The sequence below is a fragment of the Dendropsophus ebraccatus genome, chromosome 8 (genome assembly GCF_027789765.1).
Source record: "Dendropsophus ebraccatus isolate aDenEbr1 chromosome 8, aDenEbr1.pat, whole genome shotgun sequence".
Lineage (NCBI taxonomy): Eukaryota > Metazoa > Chordata > Amphibia > Anura > Hylidae > Dendropsophus > Dendropsophus ebraccatus.
The window spans coordinates 9,270,684-9,291,841 of record NC_091461.1 but is presented as its reverse complement, the minus strand read 5'-3'; the positions used below and the strand labels follow the sequence as shown (position 1 = coordinate 9,291,841).

Genomic DNA, 21,158 nt, shown 5'->3' with positions numbered 1-21,158 from the left:
AGTTGGTCAATTTAATTCCCCGAGATCTGAAGAAGGCCGGTATCATCTCATATAGCCCCGGCAGAGAAGATCATTAGCAAGCTCAAATCTCTTCTACGCACGGCGAGGGTTTATAGAGAAGTAAATAGACAACCATCATAAGTTCAGAAAATTGTCTGTTCGACCCGCGATAATAGGGAAGGGGCGTTTAATAGAGTTCAGCATTTATTTGTTATCAGCATGCAGGCAGGAATGGCCGTCACATTATCGTGTTTTTTTTTTTTTTTTAATATATATTTTCGGTGGTTTGGGGAGTCACGTGCATGCGCCTCCAACCCCACCGCACACGCCGCGGCATGTTTTGATTTTAGTCACAGCAGACGGCTTAACCACAAGAGATTCCGCTGGCTCAAACCAGCGCAAACCAGATTTTTTTTTTTCCTCCCCAAGTCTATAAAGAAACAGATTACCCCTTGCATCCAATTCCATGTTGATGGGAAGAAAAAAAACTATTATTTTTGGTAGAAGTAGCAAAACGAACCTTCTGTCTTTATGAATATAAAAATTAGCTACTTTACATTCTGTATTCCGTACCACTGGAAACAAAAATACTAATGTTTCATAATTTTTTTTTTTTTCATTTAGATTTTTTTTTTTGCTTGTGTTATTTTTTCTTAATTCCTTGAATGTGTCATTGATCACAATGATAAAGGAGAAGCATACTTTGCTTAGTAACAAATCCTGAAAAAAAGGCTTAAATTCAGCCATCCAGCACAAATAAGATAAAGATTTTTTTTTTTGTTTGTGTGGTTGGGCAGGGGGGGTTATGGAGGAAAAAAACTCCTAATGTTTTAAAGATCATTGATTGTGGCAGAAAAGTCTTCCCAATCGCCCTCATCACACATGTAAAAAAAAAAATGTATTCAGTGATTACTAATATCGCCCTGAAAAGTGAGCGTTCCTCCTTGCGAATCTAAATTTCTAAAAAAATCTAAATAAATATGTCATAAAACGAGACAGGAAGGAGCCGGCTTCTTCTTACACTTCAGCATCTTCAAACCATGACAAAAAAAAAAATTATTTTTATTAACCCCTTTTTCAAAAATGTCTCCATAAAATTATAAAATAAAAAAATTGTTTACGAGATAGATCCAGTGCACATTCAATGTAAATCAAGGAGTCCGTTGAGAACGTCTAAATTATATTCTTTGTGTTATAGTCTTATATAACACTACCCATCAATGATTAAAAAGGAAAAAAAAAATCCTAGATAGAAACCTCAGATTTGTGTAAAAAGTAAAAATCCTTAGGTGGATAAAGGTATATGTATATATAAAGTTATAAAAAAAATTGTTTTGAATAAAATTGGGTAAGAAATATCATTGTAAGAAATTATAATTTAAATCTTAATTCAATCTGACTTAAATATTTAAATATAATTGTATATTTGACTTTATATTTTAGTTTCTTATTTGATAATTTATTTAGCTTTTTCTTATTTTGTAACAAAATTAAATTTAACCCCTAAAAGACAAAGACAAAAGATAGTCATAAACATTGGCTTTTAATTCTTTTTCTTCTAATTTCTAGATATCAGCCTATTGGAAAATGTGATATTTATAGACTGTAACTTATTGTCACATAGATATCATAGTCCAGGTTGTAGTTTACCTCTCTGAGATGTATTCATGTCACTGTCATTCATTACTGAAACAGTAGTAACAGGTTTTTTTTGTTCAGTTTTTTTTTTTTTTTACTCCTAAAACTCCAGTGGAGATGTCTCCGTCTCCTGACCTACTCTGTTTTGGAGCAGCAGAGCTGCAATAATTTGCTTACTGAGAGCCACAATCTTGTCCCCATTGGTCTTCATTAAGACCAACAAATGCTTTTTAAGGAGAATGGACTGTATGAGAAAGGCGTTGGATAAATGCGCTTAGCTCGGAGGGTAATCTAGGAATACTGGGATTCGATTCACAGGCACCTGGCAGGAATACGCAAAGTCCAAACCACATGCAAAAATAGACAAAACAATTATAAAAAATGTAGCAGATATTACAGATTGGACTAGAGCTCCAGATAACGTGGTGCTGATGTCACCGGCTATGTAACCGATGTTCTTCGCAATGCTCCGGTATCAGTCTTTGTGGGACTTTTTTTTTGCGGCCTAAGTAGTTATCCCTGGCACCACCAAGAATAACCGTGATTTTGTCTGGGGGTGACTGGGCGTAAGTCTATATGATAAAGAATACCGAGGCTAAAACCTTTTTTTTCCTTTTGTAACAGAGTTCCACCGAGCCATTCCCCTCTACTTGATGATCGTGTCTTAGATGTGGTTTTAAAAGAGAATCCCAAACCATTTTTCCTGTTTAATGTGACAGTATGAGAAACTGATCTTTTAGTCACTCACTAAAAAAAAAAAGGGGGTGGGGGGAATAAAATAAAAAGCGCCCGGCACGTAGTCAACGTTTAGCTGCGTTTAATGTGTTTGTCTGTGATTTTTTTTAAAATGCTAAACATGTAAACAGATAAATTGTCAGTGTTAATTCTGTATCCTGTCACACAACTGATCTCTCTCTCTTGCCTTCTCTTTCCTTTTTATCTCTCTTTCTGCATTCTCCTCGCAGTTGATAAAATTACGGGAAGAGGTGAGTGCTTTCCGAGCTCCATGTTCGCCAACCTCGTTCCACCGCTCGCGCGCTCGTTCATGCTTTCTTAGGCTCTTAAAGCTATGTTTGCAAAAAGTTGACTTTGTTCATTCAGGGATTTTTTTGAAAGCGATACGTAAAAAAAGAAGAGATTACATAAAATGACATTTCACCCGCTGATGTTTGCCCTGTCCCCAATGCAAACACTAGAGATATGTTTAAATTGTCTTAACAACAGAGCAAAGGATTGGGATTAGGAAGGCAAGATTAGCGACGGAATGAAATTTGCTAATTTATTTTGATAAAAACAAAATTTAGAAGAAATTTGCTAATTTCTAAAAAGTGGTTTTGCTTTTGTTCAGATTGTTGCTTGTTTATTCAAAAAATTGTGCAAGTTCTTATTATAATGCATGTGGTAAGCTATTAATATGAGAATATTCATATGAGGCCAGGGCTACCTCCTATGGCTAAAAAATTGCGACTGGCTTTAGTTCACACATGGTATTTTTAGCTAAAATCACATGTAAAATGAAACAGACAAAACTGCATGTATAATGAATATTTTTCATTTTTTTTTTTTCTGTTAGGACCCACCCCTGGGCTAAGCTAAAAAATAGTGATCAGGATGAGATCCAAATACTGAGAAAAGTACTAAATGTGAATTGACCATACATATTTTTTAGCTGACAGACTCACACTCACAGCAGGCTGCTATTTCTTGTAGTCCCCTCCACAAATGCATGCTGGGCTCGGCTGAGCGTCCATATGGTATCAGTAAGGAAAGAAAACCACTGCTATACTCCTGTGGTGGCTGGCTATCTCTCCAAAAACAGTCAATTGAATTTTTAACGTAAAATCCAGATGCTCGATCCCTGTCTCCCCTACCATCCGCCGTTGTAGAAGAATCAGGAAGACCCCAATACACGTTATGTAGCCTACCGTTTCATTCATTAACGTAATGTGTTTAGTCAGCTTTACTTCCAAAGCAACAATGTTGGAAACACTGATATTGGGAACAATATTTACTGCAGGTCCTCAGGGGCGGTGCAAGACGTAGAGAAACCATTGATGAGGAATCATGCTCCGCCCCTGCAGGCCCTGCAATATGTTTAACACTGGATAACCTTTTTTTCAGCACTGTTACGTGGGTAACTTATCCTTCCAGGGTGGTTTTTCCATTGCTATCTGCCTGTAAAGTTGCTACGATAGAAAATGTGAATTGATGTACAAGAAATAATCAGCAATATACCTGCAGCAGTGTAAATGATGGCAAATGAGGGGAAAAAGAACTCCCTGTTCTTATTGGGCCCTTCATTTGATATGTATTTTTTTATATGGACGCATTTAGGGGTATTTTACCATTCTCATTAGGAAGGAAGCCATAACAACTATAATAATGAAGTCTGCCATGGTCCTCGTAGTACTCCTATCGTTAGTTTTCTTCTTGTCTTAACCACCGAAACACCCGACTGGACTGGAATAGTATAATGAAAATTTGAGCAGAGTTTCATACAATGCACCCCAACAATATTTTTTAAAGAAATACTCAGATTTTTCTTCTCACGTAATTCGTGCTCACCATCAGTATTTCTGCAGGGTCATCCATTCCATCCCAGCTCTGCTGCATCCATACTTTTTTATTAATATATTTAAAATTTTTATTAATATAGAGCTCACGTGATCTCTGTACCATCGGTGCCTACTGGCATCTTTATATATCTGTAAATAAGCTAAAATACCATAAGTGTATAGTCAGGGAAGCTAGACTGTCATCAATCCCATCATAACTGTGTGACTGGAGCTGTATAATCATCATCAGCAACTGTGATGGAGGTTTATGTGTGGAGCAGTCCATGCAGCTTAATCATGTAAGGCATTCTGGTTGAGATGGTGAGATCATTGAGAGCACAGAAACACATCTAATTTCCATGGGGGTCATCATGAGATCACTTGACCCAATAAAGGTGTTATAGTAATTTTCTGCTGAAAAGGGACAGCAAAATGAGGCAATACTATATACACATATATATCCCAGTGAGATAATAAATAATTTATATATCCAGCAGCACTTCTTTTAAGGCTCTATTCACATGAAACAGAAAAATGAGCAAAGAATCAGGCCATGCTGCACCCACTAAGCTCTTAACTTGTAGCTCCACAAGCATACATGTTGAAGCAAGCTAGAAAATGCAAATCGAAAGTCAGTCACCAGCACACAGGAGATGCCCATAACCTCCTATGGACAATGGGGCATTTTTATCAGACCTGGCCTTATTCATGTCTATTAGAATGAATAGAATGAGGCTTGTGTGCAGATGACTAATAAAATTTGGGCTGTAGTAGGAAACCTTACAGGCAATGACGTCTATGCAAGTAGTATGTAGGAAGTATTCAAATTAGCTCTCCCAAAAAGGAAGGCAACTTTCTCTGTAAGGTTATGTTCACACTGAGGAGTAGGCAAGGAATTTCAAGCGGAATCCGCACTTGAATGTTATGCATATTCTGCTTGAAATTCCGCCCGTAAAATATGTACAGAGCAACGTCCCATTGTGTTTAATGGCATTTTCGCTCAGCAGAATTTACACAGGGAATATTCTGTTGCCGATCAGCTTTCCATCCAATTAAAGTGTCAATTCTTTTGGCGGATTCTGCTAAAGAAATCCCATAGTCAATGGGGCTGTGCATTTCCATTTTCGAATCGAATTCTATGTAGAGAAAATTTCAAGCAGAAAAATTTCCTCTTCAATTCTTTACCTGTTCCTCAGTGTGAACATACCCTAAATTGCTGTCAGATCATCGCCAAACTAGTGATACATGATGGAGGAGAGTAAGGGAGCACCCTCCTGATATTGGCCAATCTAAGGCAGCATTCCCACATTGTGGTAAACCCAGGTGGCTATGCTCCCAGGCAACGGTTACCGAAATCCCAGTAACATCACATGGCTAACACATATGGCCTATTGTTTAACTCAATGGAGCACAGTTATCAAACAGGTGCCCCGGCGTACTCTACAGAAAAGGCAGAGATCTGTATCTTTTCCATGGGGTACGTCGGGTGTATGTCCCATTTGTCTGATGGGCGGGGGGTTACACAAGCCCTGAGACAGCTGCAGGTCCCGCCATATTTCAGGAATTTTTTCAGAATGGGTCCTCATCATCGAGATCATGGGTAATCATACCTCCCCCATGATGGTTATAGGGGATAAGTGTGAATGTTGGAACTTTTGGGCATATTAATAGTATCTAATCAGTGACGGGCAACTATCCATTTGGTCTCACCCTCCCAATGCCTACATTAAGCACAGTGCCGTCCCATGGACACCCCTTTTGGTTGAGGCACTTGATCAGCGTCTTGTTTATCTGCCTCCAGATCACCTTCTGTCTCATAGCTACTACAAAGGGAATTCTGATCCCAGTGGTCGATCCTTTTATAAATAACTAGAGATAAGCGAACCGGGTTCGTGTTCTAGTTGATCCGAACCCGAACGTTCGGTATTTGATTAGCGGTGGCTGCTGAACTTGGATAAAGCTCTAAGGTTGTCTGGAAAACATGGATACAGCCAATGACTATATCCACGATTTTCACATAGCCTTAGGGCTTTATCCAACTTATAAATCTTTTTTTTTTTTTTTTTTTTTTGTTTAACAAAAAAACAACCGATTTATAGGTTGTCTGCCCATGTGAATCTAGCCTTAGGGTCCTATTACACGGAGCGATTTTTAAAGGTTAACGACTAACGATAAACGATTGCAAACAAGATAGTTTATTGTTAACCTAAAATCGTTCGCCATATTACACAGAACGATGGTCGTTAGTTACGATCGTTTTTACGATCGTTACTATGATCGTTTATTCTTACTGATCCCAGCAAAACATTGGGCAATGTGCAATTACACTGAAAAAACGCGGAACTTGAGCGAACTAATGTGGAATTACAGCGAACAATTAGCGAACGATTAACGATAATTTTAGGTCCAGATCTAAATGAACGATCAACGACCTACGAACGTTTTTTCGATTATGGTTTAAATTCGAACGATATAACGATTTTTCGCACAATAATCGTCCCGTGTAATAGGGCCCTTAGAAGGTTGGAATTCTTACATAGTCTGTGACCAAAGAAACATTAGTGCTCTCCTTATGGTATGTTGGGTTAGGTAGGTAAATGCCGTTTCCTATGCTGTATACTGCACACCGTGCGGTATTACGTATGGGTCCGTGCCTTGTATACGGTTTTGTGATCTATACATCATGTAGATAATATTTCACTCTTCTGGGTCAGACACCAGCAGACCGCCACAGGGCGAGGAGGGATCATCACCACCTTGTTTCCCTCATTTTCTTCAGACATATCCAGCCCAGTTTGATATTGAAATCTTTCTCTGAGAAGTAATATATTCCGCTGCTTCTCTCATTTTATATGGTAGAAACCGAGTCCACAATTCGTCCTTTAAAGTATTCCATCATTTGCAATATGAAAGTGGTTAAAAGCACAAGGAATATCTACATTGTCTTTTGTAACATTGATACGGCTTTCATCTCAGACAAATAACAGGAGCCGGCTTCATGTAATCAAAAGCCGCTATTATGATTTCTAATGAGAATTACAAGGAACAAGAAAAGGAATTCCTTATATTCTTTCTGCTCGGCTTTTTTGTAACGTGCAGGCTTTTATACAATATCCTTCCCGCTTGTTACAGTCACACCAAGGGGAAGTTACCTGGAGGCCCCGGCCTGGACCTGCAGGAGGACATACTAAAAGCCTTCCATTTTCTGGTTACCTCTGACCCTTATAGGGGTCTGTGTTTTGGACAGTCCTCTCTGTGGAGTCCCCTGACTATAGTCTGATCACAAGTAGCCCCCCCCCCCCCATATCAGTTGGTATCTATAAGGAATTGCTTTGCAGGTGCTAGGTTTCCCTGTAGCACGCCCACAGGGAAATTGAGGCATTACAGGAGAGAGAAGTTCTCTGTAGATGCTTCCCTGTCCAAGTGGTAGAAGATTATGAGCAGCAGACCCCAACTCCTATCTCAGGATTGGGATATTAAAAAGTAGGTTTTTGCGAAAGTCTGGCCACTTCTTCTCCGCTGGCCTAAGGTCTGGGCTGTGACTAGGCCATTCCAATACATTCAGACGTTTCCCGTCTACCACTGGAGTGTTACTGTAGCTTTTGGTCATTGTCCTGTTGGTGAACCTCCATCCCACTCTTACATCACTGACGGACCCAAACAGGTTTTGCTTGAGAATATCCCAGTATTTTGCACCATCCTTCTTTCCCTCGACTCAGTTTTCCAGTCCCAGCTGCTCAAAAATATCCCCCTCCAGTATAATGCAGCCCCCAACATGTTTCACTGTGCGGATGGTGTTCTCATGGTAACATGTGTTGGTTTTGTACTAGGCATAGAGTTTTCTTCTATGAAAAGTTACATTTTGGTCTTATGTGACCAGAGTCCCTTCCTCCATACATTCGGGGAGTCCCCCACATGCCTTATTTTTGGCTTTTTTCCGGGCCACTATTCCATAAAGCCCATCTCTACAGGGGTGTATGGCTTATTGTGGTGATATGGAGAGATCCTGCAGTCTCTGCTGTGTATATAGGAGTATAGTAGTTATATTTCTGTATATAGGGGGTAGTATTAGCTTTTTTTTTTTTTTTTTTTTTTTTTTATAATTACAGTCAGGTCTATTAAGTATTTATCTCCTGTATGTGGACATGTAAAGCAGCAATGTGCTTTGAGCTGTTATTTCCTTGACAGCTTAGAGACAGGACACTTCTCCGCAGAGGACAACACTGCACTTGTCTCCTAATTCTCACATGTGCTTTATCCTATGTCGGGATGAAAGGGACGTTTAGAATCAAATAAATTGTTATCACAGTCTTGGTTGAACTGTTGATCTACTGACCTGATCTAACAGAATTATACTCCTATATGATGGTTTTGATTGGGCCAGGACTTATGTTTCTTATACAGGAATGCTCATAGGGTGTCTGCTTAAAGGACAACTCCATCCCTAAAAAAGAAAACAAATTCTCAATCACAGTTTTTATACTTACCATCCCTCCTGATTCCGTCTCCACTCAAATTTCCCATCACTCGCAGGTTCCTGGTAACTTCGATCAGCATCTTTATTTCTTCTTTACGATCTGGTTCTTTAGCTGGAATTGTCCAGATGACTGACAGCTTGCTCTGCCAATGGAAGCTAAGCTGCTGTGAGTCATCTGGCAACGTAGTAGACAGGGCTGGCCTAAAGTTGGTGCTGGCTGAAGAGCCCATGGTTAGGAGTTGTCCTTTAAAGGGGTAGTGCGACGCTAAATTATTCACTAAATAACACACATTACAAAGTTATACAACTTTGTAATGTATGTTATGTTAGTGAATGGCCCCCTTCCCCGTGTTTTCCACCTGACACGTGTCAACCCCCAACATCATTGTTGGAAGATGGCGGACGGGGGTCGACACGCGTCAGGTGAGTATAGAGCACAACACTTCCGGGGGTGGCGTAGGTGGGGGGAAACACGGGGAAGGGGGCCATTCACTAACATAACATACATTACAAGGTTGTATAACTTTGTAATGTGTGTTATTTAGTGAATAATTGTTTAGCGCTGCACTACCCCTTTAAGGCTCTTTTTACATTTGGTTTTGGATGTCCTCTTTTCTGTTTGTGTCCTTGTTTTTCTTCCCCTTTTTTTTCTTGTAGTAAATTAGATAAATATGGGGGAAAAAAGAAGACCTTTTCTACAGACACGTAACTCACACGTGATTTGATGCCATTCAGCGCTGTCTGTCGACTTCCAGTTTAATATTTAAAATTAATATTCAAAATGTGAGATAGAAATTGATTGACACATCCAGTTTTTTGTTTTGCGGCTTTGTGCAAAGGCCTATGCTATTCTATGCTGGAGTGCAATGGGAACGTTTGTTATGTAGGTATAGACATGCGTCACAAGGGTCTCTCTTCTCTCAAACAGTATTCATCTAATGTTAGCACTAGCCTACATCATCTTATATAGTATACAAGACCCTGGCTCTCGTCCTATGGTTGTTACTCCCTAAACACCGCACTTCATAACAAGCAAATAAAGTGTAGAAGTCATCACAGTGGGTCAGGAACCTCGATTGTGCTCATAACAATGTGCAAAGTACATAAGGGGCTACGGACGGGGGAGAGAGAACTCCCATCATTAGGAATCCAAGTGTATTCCACCAGCAAGCGCCTGTACACAACGTCGCTGCGGCCTTTCATTTTGAGATCTAGGTTGAATCCTGACAGAAGGACCTTCATGGGAAGAGCTCGTCGCCAGAGTGAAATCTCAAATGCTTCACTGTGCAAAAACTTGTCGTCAGAACTTCCTCCAGGTAGCTGCGTGTAAAGCTTCAGCCGGAGAGTAAATCACCTTCCCTGTCTGCCGGTACAAAGGCATCGCACAAACGATCTGGGGGATAAAAAAGCCGCGCTCTCTACACAACCACCACTTCCTCGCCTGCCTGCTCCTTTTGTTTCTGTCTAATGAAAGACAGGCGGGTAGGTGTACGCAGGTAAGGAGTTTGCGAGAAGCTTGAAGGTTTTCCCCATGCAGTTGGCTTCTATAATAACCTTAAACCACCCCCGTTGTTTGTTCACTTTGCCTCCCTAAGTTGGGCGGTGAGGGGTTTTTGACGGTATTCCTAATGGTGTTTTATGTTTCTCGACGCTCCCCTGTTGACTACGTGCAACTGGAAATAATATATATATTTTTATTTTATACCTGCCGGCTAACCTGGACCCAAGCCTCATAGACCGAGCTGAGAGGTTACGCCGCTTCCTGCGGGACGGAACTGGTACGGTGCGTCTCTGGTAGTGTTCGCCTTCATCATATACTGGTATAGTACTGAAGTGGTTGAAGTGGAGTCTGCACTAGGTTTATCCATTATTGTCGCTCTTTAAATGGAATTTATCTACTTGGTTGTTTTTTAGATTAGAGCCAGATATTGAAACATGATCTTTTTTTTCTAATGTGTTTCTATGTCTTGATTGTAAATTTATATTACTCAAGCTTTTAATAACGACATTTAGTGATATGCTTTACAGCAAGCCCAATAAACATAGTCAGCAGCGGACAGCAGCTATCCCATCGACATGAATGGAAAATGTTACTGGGCAAGCTCAGTGACCTTTGAAGAGGTCTTTCAACAGGCAGACAGCGTGCTGAGGTCTGGTTGTCTTTCCTTGTTTCTTCTTCTAGTGTAATTCAGATCCCTTTCCAGCAGCCTCCTCTTTATCATTACAGACAGGTCAGGAAATCTAAGCTTAGTTTTAAGGCCCCGTTACACCAAGTGATTATTGACTTTATTCAATTGGTGTAATAGTTAGGGTACTATTACACGGAACGATAATCGTCCGAATCGGCCCTATCCGGCTGATTATCGTTCCGTGTAATAAACACAACGATCAGCCGATGATCATTGTCTTAGCTGATGGCCGCTCAGCTAATCACAGGCGGGGACCGCCGCGGCCAGTGATTGGCTGAGTGGCCTGTCAGCTAAGACATGCCGCTGTGATGCTGCAGCGAGCGGGACCCAGGGAGAAGAGGAGCAGGAGGAGCCCTGGACCCGGCATAGGTAATGTATACCAGTTTAGCAAGGGCTGCAAGGACACTGGTAACGATGTCCCTGCAGCCCTTGTTAAACGATTATCGGGCCGTGTAATAGGCCCAGTAAACGAGCGGCGATCTAGCCGATCAGCGCTCGTTTACATTTATCATCGGGCCCCTATCGTCCCGTCTAATAGTACCCTTAGTGTTAAAAGGCAATGATAGCCAGCATGTACAATGTCAGCTGGTCCTTGTCTTTCAACGTGTTGATAAAAATTACAGTGATAATGACTGTCTGCTGGGCGTAATTCTGTGGGCTCCGCGGAAGAGCTAAAGATCGTCTGGGCAATTCCGTTGCCCTCCCACTCTCACCCACTCACTGTTGGTGCGTATAATAGCGCTGGTAGTGAGTGGGGAACAAGTAACAAGCGTGCGGTTTTCTGACAGGTCAGTGCTCGCTTGCTCCTCCTGATCGGTCTGTATAATAAGGGCTTTAGGTTTCTCTCTCTCTCTCTCGTATGTATTGTATAGCTCAGAGTAGTTACCCAGATAAAACAAGTGAGTAAGAAAACAATAGTCTGTCTGTTTGTCTGTTTCTACTGATCTGTAGCTGATCCTGGTGGGTCCAGTTGTATTATTATAGGTCCATTGTGGTGGGTTTCCTCTTTAGTTTTCACTACTGCAGATTCCACTATTCCTTCTTTCAAAAAGCAACGTAAAACTCAATGAAACCGACATGAGCCACAGGTCATTGACTAGTCCTACACTAGACTTCAAGGGGGCTCCTCTAGCCTATGACATGGTGAGACTCCATGTATGACCGGCATATGGGTATATGCCCAGTCTTTATAAATGACCCCTAAGAGCCGGGACGATTATCGTGCAAATTATCGTTGTATAGTTCAAACTGAAACGATAATGGTTTAATGTAAATGCAGGACATGATTGAACGTCCAACGAGCAGACGCTCATCATTTGTTAATCATTAATCATTGTTAATCGTTCAGTAATCATTCCACATGGTTCCTTCATTTGCTTGGATCAGATGGAGTAAATGATCATAGTAATTAACCACTATCATTCTGTGTAATACAGTGAACCGTTTCAGGTTAACGATAAACCATCTTGTTTGCCATAGTTTATCGTTAATCGTTCAAAATCGCTCCCTCTAATAGGTCCCTTAGTGTTTTAACATGCCCATAGCGGCTAGATGTGAGCCAGCCAGACCTGCCGATTGTGATGCCATCAGCCGCCTCTCTGTTGTCTATGAGGTTGTCTGGAATCTCACCAGCAGCGAACGTTAAAAGCAAGAAGTATTAGACATATTAGGTGTCAATCATGCCCTTTCCTATGGAAGTACACTGAGAAGAAGGGGATCCGGAGGGAGGACAGAGGGGTCTGGCAGCGGCTTACAATGTTATTAGATCCAGCTCAGTGTATTTGTAGTGTGGCCTTCCCCAGTCACATGGTGGTACATAGCCGAGCACACTTACCTACCTTCCTGTGGCCATAGTGTGGCCTTCCCCAGTCACATGGTGGTACATAGCCGAGCACACTTACCTACCTTCCAGTGGCCATAGTGTGGCCTTCCCCAGTCACATGGTGGTACAGAGCCGAGCACACTTACCTACCTTCCTGTGGCCATAGTGTGGCCTTCCCTAGTCACATGGTGGTACAGAGCCGAGCACACTTACCTACTTTCCTGTGGCCATAGTGTGGCCTTCCCCAGTCACATGGTGGTACAGAGCCGAGCACACTTACCTACCTTCCTGTGGCCATAGTGTGGCCTTCCCCAGTCACATGGTGGTACAGAGCCGAGCACACTTACCTACCTTCCTGTGGCCATAGTGTGGCCTTCCCCAGTCACATGGTGGTACAGAGCCGAGCACACTTACCTACCTTCCTGATTGCCCCACCCCCCATGTCACCAGTCCGTCTCCGGGTGGAGTCCTGTGTGGATTCTGACCCTCCGTCTGGCACAGCAGGCAGCTGTGTAATGTCTTGCAGTACTTTGTCTTTACATTGCAAAGAAAAGTATTATTTGAAGCGCTAGATCTTAGCGGATCTGCCTCTCCGCTTACGTTTGATGTTCTGGGGATTGTTTGCAGATTATAATTTAATTGCAGATTTGCATAAAATTGAACACAAACTGCGAATATATAATCACTTTCATTATAAAAATAGGTTTCTTAGGTGACAGTTCTGCCGAATCGTCTCCAGTACTACAATTAGTTCTCCTGGCTCCTCACTGACAGTGTGTAATCTCCGCAGTGTCACCAATGCTGTGCAGGCGGCAGTATGGAAATGTGCCCTAATAACCAATGTACAGCCATCAGTGTACTCGGCGTGTCACTATCCTGTCCCCCAAGTGTACTCAGCGTGTCACTATTCTGTACCCCGACAGTACTCAGCGTGTCACTATCCTGTCCCCCAAGTGTACTAAGCGTGTCACTATTCTGTTCCCCAACTCTACTCAGGTGTCACTATCCTGTACTCAGCGTGTCACTATTCTGTACCCCAACAGTACTCAGCGTGTCACTATCCTGTACCCCAACAATACTAAGCGTGTCACTATTCTGTTCCCCAACTCTACTCAGGTGTCACTATCCTGTACTCAGCGTGTCACTATTCTGTACCCCAACAGTACTCAGCGTGTCACTATCCTGTACCCCAACAATACTAAGCGTGTCACTATTCTGTTCCCCAACTCTACTCAGGTGTCACTATCCTGTACTCAGTGTGTCACTATTCTGTACCCCAACTCTACTTAGCGTGTCACTATCCTGCACCCCAAGTGTCACTATCCTGCACCCCAAGTGTCACTATCCTGCACCCTGTGTCAGCGTGTCACTATCCTGCACCCCGAGTGTCACTATCCTGCACCCCTTGTGTTATTATCATGTACCCTTAGTGTCAGTGTGTCACTATCCTGTACCCCAAGGGTCATTTTTCCTGCACCCCAAGTGTCAGCGTGTTGTTTTTGATAACTGATACAGATTGCGCTATTCTTGCCCTTAGTAATATTAGAAAGACTAATGGATGTGGGGGACGTGTTGGCGCAGCCTTATGTGTGTGTGTGTGTGTGTGTGTGTGTGTATGTGTATATATATATATATATATATATATATATATATATATATATATATATATGTGTGTGTGTGTGTATATATATATATATCCTATTAATTAATTTGAGCAGTGGGTTATTCCCTCTCCCAGTATTGATGATGGGATATGACAGTAATCTATTAGTTCACACATCCCGCTTCTTCGTCTTCCACCGTTTGCTGAGTTAATTCCAATCTGCCGTCCATCTAATCTCACACACATTGGACTATTGGAATTTTTCTTGACTAATAAACCAATAATGACAGCAGCGTCTTCAGAGGGACGAGATGAATAAAGTCACATAATTGATATTAGCCGATGTCACGTCTTGATTGCTTTTAATTCCAGTCCCACCACAGTCTTCACTGCTGAGCGGACCCCCGTACCTTACCTCCCCCCCCCACACACACACTTCCCACCCGTCTCCTATGCATCGGGTGATTGAAGTAATTACGGTGCCCCTGTTGTTGGCGCTTCTCTGACCTTCAGCCGGATCTTCTATGCGCTGATCTAAATGCATTGTTTTAATGATTTGCTTCTCTCGCCCACTCCCCAGCCAACACACACACACACACACCGAGCCAGCAATAAAATATCAAGGAGAGCTTTGATGTGGCTGCAGTTACCTCCCTGCTCTGGCCTGCATTTCAGAGATGTGTCACCTATGCCAGAAGGGAATAGGGAAAAATCACGTTTTGAATGGTAATGATAACATACTAATCACTTCCTCTCTTTGAAGATGGAAGCGAGATATTCTGTCAGCATCCCCAGCTGCTACAGCTCCGAGACACTGGTCTAGGTGTATTAACTTAAGTGTGTGTGTCAATACAGCTCGCATGCCTGCCATCCGCAGGGGCTCATTAGAGCCGGGGGTCTCGCTTCACAAGACATCCACTCACATTAAATGCGCAACGCCTCCTTTTTTCATCATCGTCATTAGAATTATTGTTATTATTTATTAGGATGCGCGGGACTCTAGCTTTTGTTTCACATTGGCATTGAAATGGCATCTGTCACGCGGTACAGTTTTTTTTTTTTTTTTTTTAGTTTAAAATTTTCATTTTAGCCAAAGAAAGAGGAGGGGAGGGGGGTGGGGGCCGGGCTGACATCTCATTCTCTTTAGTCGAAACTTGTTTGTTTGTATTGGTACAAGGAGGGTCAATGTTGATCGGAGAGCGGGGCTGCGACACAGAGCTTGCAATCAAGAGAGCAGGGTATCCCGCTGCGGGCAACCATTACAGGGGCTGCAGTGACAACCAGGCTACTGTCGGGGGTCATCATTTACATCTGCTTGCATTCTCTAACTGTTTAAATTGGATCATTTGTAGATTTGATAAACTGATTCGTTTATATATTTGTTTACCCTTATATATTGTATTATTGATATGTTTAATTTTCATATATTTCCATTTATTTTTTTTATAATTGATATTTTTCTTTTATTTCTTTTATTTATTGATATATTTATTTTCATTCATTTATTTTATTATTGAAATATTTATTTACGGTATTTTTATTTTCATGTATTTTTATTATTGATGTTTTTATTTATTTTATTACTAATATATTTACTTTTTTCATATAATATTTATATATTTATTTTAATATACAGTGTGTGTGTGTATATAAAATCTACTAATGACTGTATGAACTAGTTCTGTCCACATGACTGAAAATGTAATTAAACAAGAGAAAAAAAAAATCTTTACATTATTTTAGCTGTTTGCTGGAAACCATCATTCTTTTGATGTTAATAAATTTATTATGAAATATAAGGAATAAAAGCGGCTGGGTCCGGGGCATTTCACTGGTATGGATAAAGAACATTTGTCATCCATACACATTATACAATTGTTACCCCTCGTCTCCCTAGTCAGGTTACATGTATTCTTGGCCAAGCTGAGTTCTCATATGGACAGCTATCACATGTATGGGAACCCTTAGGCTGTGTTCACATTTGATCAGAATCTGTCAGCAGATTTGTCAGATTTGACAGGAAAAATAGTACAATGTGCTGCACTGTCCCTCCCATCACCACGCACACCATGATGCAACCCAGACTCCCCCAATTGTAAGTCAGTAGGGTCCCCTGAGCTTGGTCGGGGTCTCTTGTTTGATGGATCTGGCACTTCAGCTGAATGAGCATTTGTAGGACTGGTTGTTTCTGATGCACAGCCCATGTACCAGGCCCACTCGTTCTTTTTCTGATCACATTGATTGTGCGGCCATTTAAGATTCTGGTGGACCATTGAACCCATAGGGCATCAAAGCATCTCTCCTTATGGGACAAGGGGAAGGCTTCTTTTCACTATTTCTGTAGGAAGAGAAGAGGTTTTTCGACTTGAATACGTATTTTCTATAATCTTTATATGTTAGACTTTGCCCATGGCTCTCTATCTTACAGTGATCACCAAGGCTAATGTGCTGACTGCATCTATAAAATGGAGAAGATTTCCCAGATCTGCAGAGTTTACCCTAAGACATCTGCTGAAGCTTCCATTTTATAGTATAGTCAGACTATACGTGGGTCCTCCTTGTAGCACAGTCCTATGAGAACTAGCCCGGTTATCCAGTATAGCAGGTCCCATGCTGAACTGAGATAGAGGAGCCGATGGGTGACTAAGTATATGAGGATGCCGTATCCAGAGGGTCGTCCATGGGATAAACCGGTGGAATATGGTGGCGCCAAGTATGTGTAAGGTAGTGGGGTCAGGGAGGTGTAAAATACACAGATTTCATGAAAAATGGATGACCTTCTTTATAAAGGGTCTGGACTCATAATCTGGAAAGGTGGAGGCAGCTGACATGTATATCCAAAGCTACTGTCAGTGCCGCACCCAGTGCATGACTGCCCCAGGCTAGAGACTACTCACTACATCTAATTTAACTGGCGCACAAAGGAAAAGAACTACATCAGGACTAGTAAGACTGACAGGTGCAGCTGCCAGGAAAGACTAGAAGATCCTATGATTGAGAGCCAGCATGGCGGACAGGTAGGGCTGGGCGATATTGGCCTAAATCAATATCGCGGTTTATCGCATATGTAGCTGCAGTAACGATAATTGGACAATAACTATGACACACTCATTTGTAAGCCACACCCCTTTTACAAGCCACACCCACTTGGCCATACCTATCTATCTCCTATCTATCTAACTCCTGCCTATCTATGTATCTATCTATCTATCTATCTCCTTGATTGATCAATAGATAATAGATAGATAGGAAGGAGATAGACAGATGGATGGATAGATAGATAGATAGATAGATAGGAGATAGATAGATAGATAGGAGATAGATCTATCTCTTCTATCTCTAGAAGAGATTCCAATTGCTTTGTGAATAAATCTACACCTTTTTACATTTATGTCGAAAACAGCGACGTTTCTGACCACAATTGTGGTCTTCTCTCAAGCCAAATGTTATTTGGCTTGAAAAGACCACGGTTGTGGTCAGAAACGTTGCTCTTTTTCTCATGGGTTGCTGAACAGGTTGGAGGAAGTCTTGTGTGCTGTGTGTGCAGGGACCCACAGACAGCACATAGGGGACTGGCCGTGATGCTCTGACAGGCCGGGCAGGTGGCGGGGGCGCTGGGACGTGCAGGTGGCGGCTCCGCGGGAACTGGCATGTGCTGGCCGCGGGAACTGGCTGAGACGAGCAGGGGCGGTGTACAGTGCCGGACGGGTGACAGGGGGCGCGCTCTGTCACGCCAGGAGGTTGGGGGATGCGGGGACGGGCGGGTGATGCGGGGCACTCTGACACACAGTGGAAGTCTCCTATGTGTTGTCTGTGCGTCCCTGCATACACAGCACACAGACATCCTCCAACCTGTGCAGGGATCAGGGCTCAGACAGGGAGATGAAAGTGAAAATACCGCGCATACCGTCCTGGCAAAGTTGAGGTCGGTTAACCGACGCCAGTGGCAGTATCGGTATTTTCACGGTATACCGCCCATCCCTGCGGACTGGTGTAAGTGCCAGGGAAGGCCGAGAGCGAGGATTGTATGGGTGACAGAGAGAGAGAGAGGCCCATGAGAGCCGGCATGGTGGACAGGTGTAAGTGCCAGGAAAGGCGAAGAGGGAGAATTGTGTGGGGGACAGAGAGAGAGAGAGTCCAGTGAGAGCCGTCATGGCGGACAGATGTTAGTGCCAGGGAAGACTGAGAGGGAGGATTGTATGGGGGACAGAGAGAGAGAGAGAGTCCCATGAGAGCCTGCATGGCGGACAGGTGTAAGTGCCAGGGAAGACCGAGAGGGAGGATTGTATGGGGGACAGAGAGAAAGAGTGCCGGTATGGCGGACAGGTGTAAGTGCCAAGAAAGGCTAAGAGGGAGGATTGTGTGGGTGATAGAGAGAGAGAGTCCAGTGAGAGCCGGCATGGCGGACAGGTGTAAGTGCCAGATGGCTCCTTCCTGTTTTAGAGACTAAAGCCTGGAGCTCAGACCGGGCACATCTGGAGTCCGGAGCGCAGACATGGCTTCTTTTTTTATATCACCTATAGCCCCCAGGTATATAATCATGGTGAGACCAAAGTCAAACCATTTTTATGGGTAATCTTTTTGTATTGACATCAACAAACATATAGTAATACAATGTACGTAAATGAATGAAGAGTGTCACAAGAAATACATTACAGAAAGTGTCCATATACTAATCAGAAACTTATAATATGAAGCAATACAGACATACATAGAACCCTTATCTTACCGCTAAGAACCCTATTCAGATAAAGAAAGAGGAAAGGAAAAGGCATAGAGGGAGAACAGGAAGAAGGGGAGGAATACATATCCCCCCCCCCCAAAAAAAAATATAAATAAATAAATAAAATAGATCGATAGATAGGAGGTAGGTAGGTAGGTAGATAGATAGAAAGGTATTACAGACAATCCCAGTAAGTGGAGAGGCATGGTATCCTTTGCGGGGAGTGATTGAGATTCCCTCACTTTTCAGCAGGTGTTACCCAAGCAGCTCGGATACAAAGTAGATACAAACTCCATAGCACGTAGTTCCTATTTTATCTCTGGGACTGACCCGGGAACCTCTTAATGTCTGAACCCTTCAGAGCCATGGCTGGCGATAGAGAACGAAGCCTCAGAAGCCGCCTGGGAGTGTCAGACATTGAAGCTTCATCTGCCATCCTAATTATTAAGTATCAAGATAAAAACTAGTATAATTTGCCACTGAGAACCATTGAGCATTAAAAGTCTTTTGCATCTTTAAAGTAAGCCAAAGGGTTTACTTCCTACCTAGCGGAGGCCCTCACCCACCTTCTGTATCGATCAGAGGCTCCTGCACCCGCGGGGGGGACTTGTTCTGGCTTAACACTTGAAAGACTTTGCCTCCTTGCCGAGTTTTACATTCTAACATTCTAATTGATTAATTAAAGAAGCGACATTGGTGAACCTCCACCTGACACCTTTGTTTGATCCTTGCAAAATTTGTGTTTTATTTTCTTCCTTTTTTTAATTTTTTTTTGCAGAGGGCTCATCTGCTGGATAACACGGAGAGGCTGGAGAGGTCATCGCGGAGGCTGGAAGCCGGATACCAGATAGCGGTGGAGACCGGTGAGTGCCCTGACCGCCAGGAAATCGTCTTTTATAAGAGAATACTGTTATGTCTCAGGTCTGCTTCACAGCTAGGGAAGGGAGTATATCCTATATGATGGGGTGCACTGGAGTATACCCCTCTTCTCCCTTATATACTTCTTGTAGTTTCTATCTATTCCATGTTCCTGAGTTTTTTTCTTCTGCACACTCCCTATTGCTCACTGAATCCGGTCAGTGCACTATAAAGAGGCAGTCTATTGTGTAGCACATAAAGCTGCATATATGGAGCTGGTTGCTTTTTTCAGCGGCAAGCTCATGGTTTTCCTCAAAGAGGTTGCCCAGAAATAAAAACATGTTTTCCCCTATCCACGGGAAAGGGGAAAAGTAAGAGATTGCGGGGGTCCGACCTCCGTACCCCCTAATGATCTTCCTATTAGGCCCCTGGCTTCTTTATGAATATAGCCACATCACGTGCTGTACCCAAGCCTCTATTCATTTCTATGGAGCTGTTGGAGAATGCCGGGTAAGCCGAAATGGTGCTCTCTGGTGGCTCCATAGGAATGAAGAGAGGCGTGTGCACATGCCATACCCGGGGCTGTATTCACAACAAAGAACCCAGGGGTCAATACAGAGATCAGCACTGGGTACAGAGGTTGGACCCCCCACAATCTTTCTTTTCCCCTATCCTGTGGATAGGAGAAAAGTTGACTTTTCCTGGACAAACTCTTTAAGCCATTAATCATTGTCTGGATTGCAATGAATGAGATAGTAGTAGAAAGGAAGGAGTCCATCAGAACTAGTATGGCTGACAGGTGTAGGTGCCAGGGTACCGTGTGTATAGTGGGAAGATTGCAGATTATGTGTCCACCCTTCATCTACAACATTCACAGTCATGGTATAAAACACAAAATGCAAATGTTTGGATGGGACATAGAAACCCCCAAACTAGCATGGAGATGGGTCTCACATGTTGGATCCACTATAAATTCTTTATTATGTGATCCTCAGTCCTGGTTAGGCTTACAGGACCCGCTCTGATAATCCATGTGCCTGACCAGCACATCGCTCCCTGATAAAGGATCATTCTCTCACATGAAACTTTAAACGTCCAGACATGAATTCTGCAAAAGATTTCACTCTCTCAAATTGTAATGGAATAACGCATGTAACACATACTACACGTACCGCATGACACGCTCGTCTAGATTATGCTACAAAGCTTAATTTGCCTCTACTTCTCATCTACCTATGATATTGAGCGAGTTTATACATAATTTGCTTTACATATCTTGTGCTGGTTTCCACT

The 21,158-nt window shown here is 42.5% G+C and overlaps 1 protein-coding gene across 2 annotated transcripts in view; it reads left to right on the top strand.

Annotated features, from left to right (window-relative positions):
• The window catches only part of VTI1A (vesicle transport through interaction with t-SNAREs 1A), a 286,946-nt gene that overhangs the window by 66,809 nt on the left and 198,979 nt on the right, over window positions 1–21,158 (top strand). For both annotated transcript variants that reach the window (XM_069979779.1, XM_069979780.1), the window contains exon 5: window positions 19,786–19,870. In XM_069979779.1, the coding sequence (XP_069835880.1) occupies window positions 19,786–19,870 (85 nt within the window). The remainder of the gene's footprint in view (window positions 1–19,785; window positions 19,871–21,158) is intronic.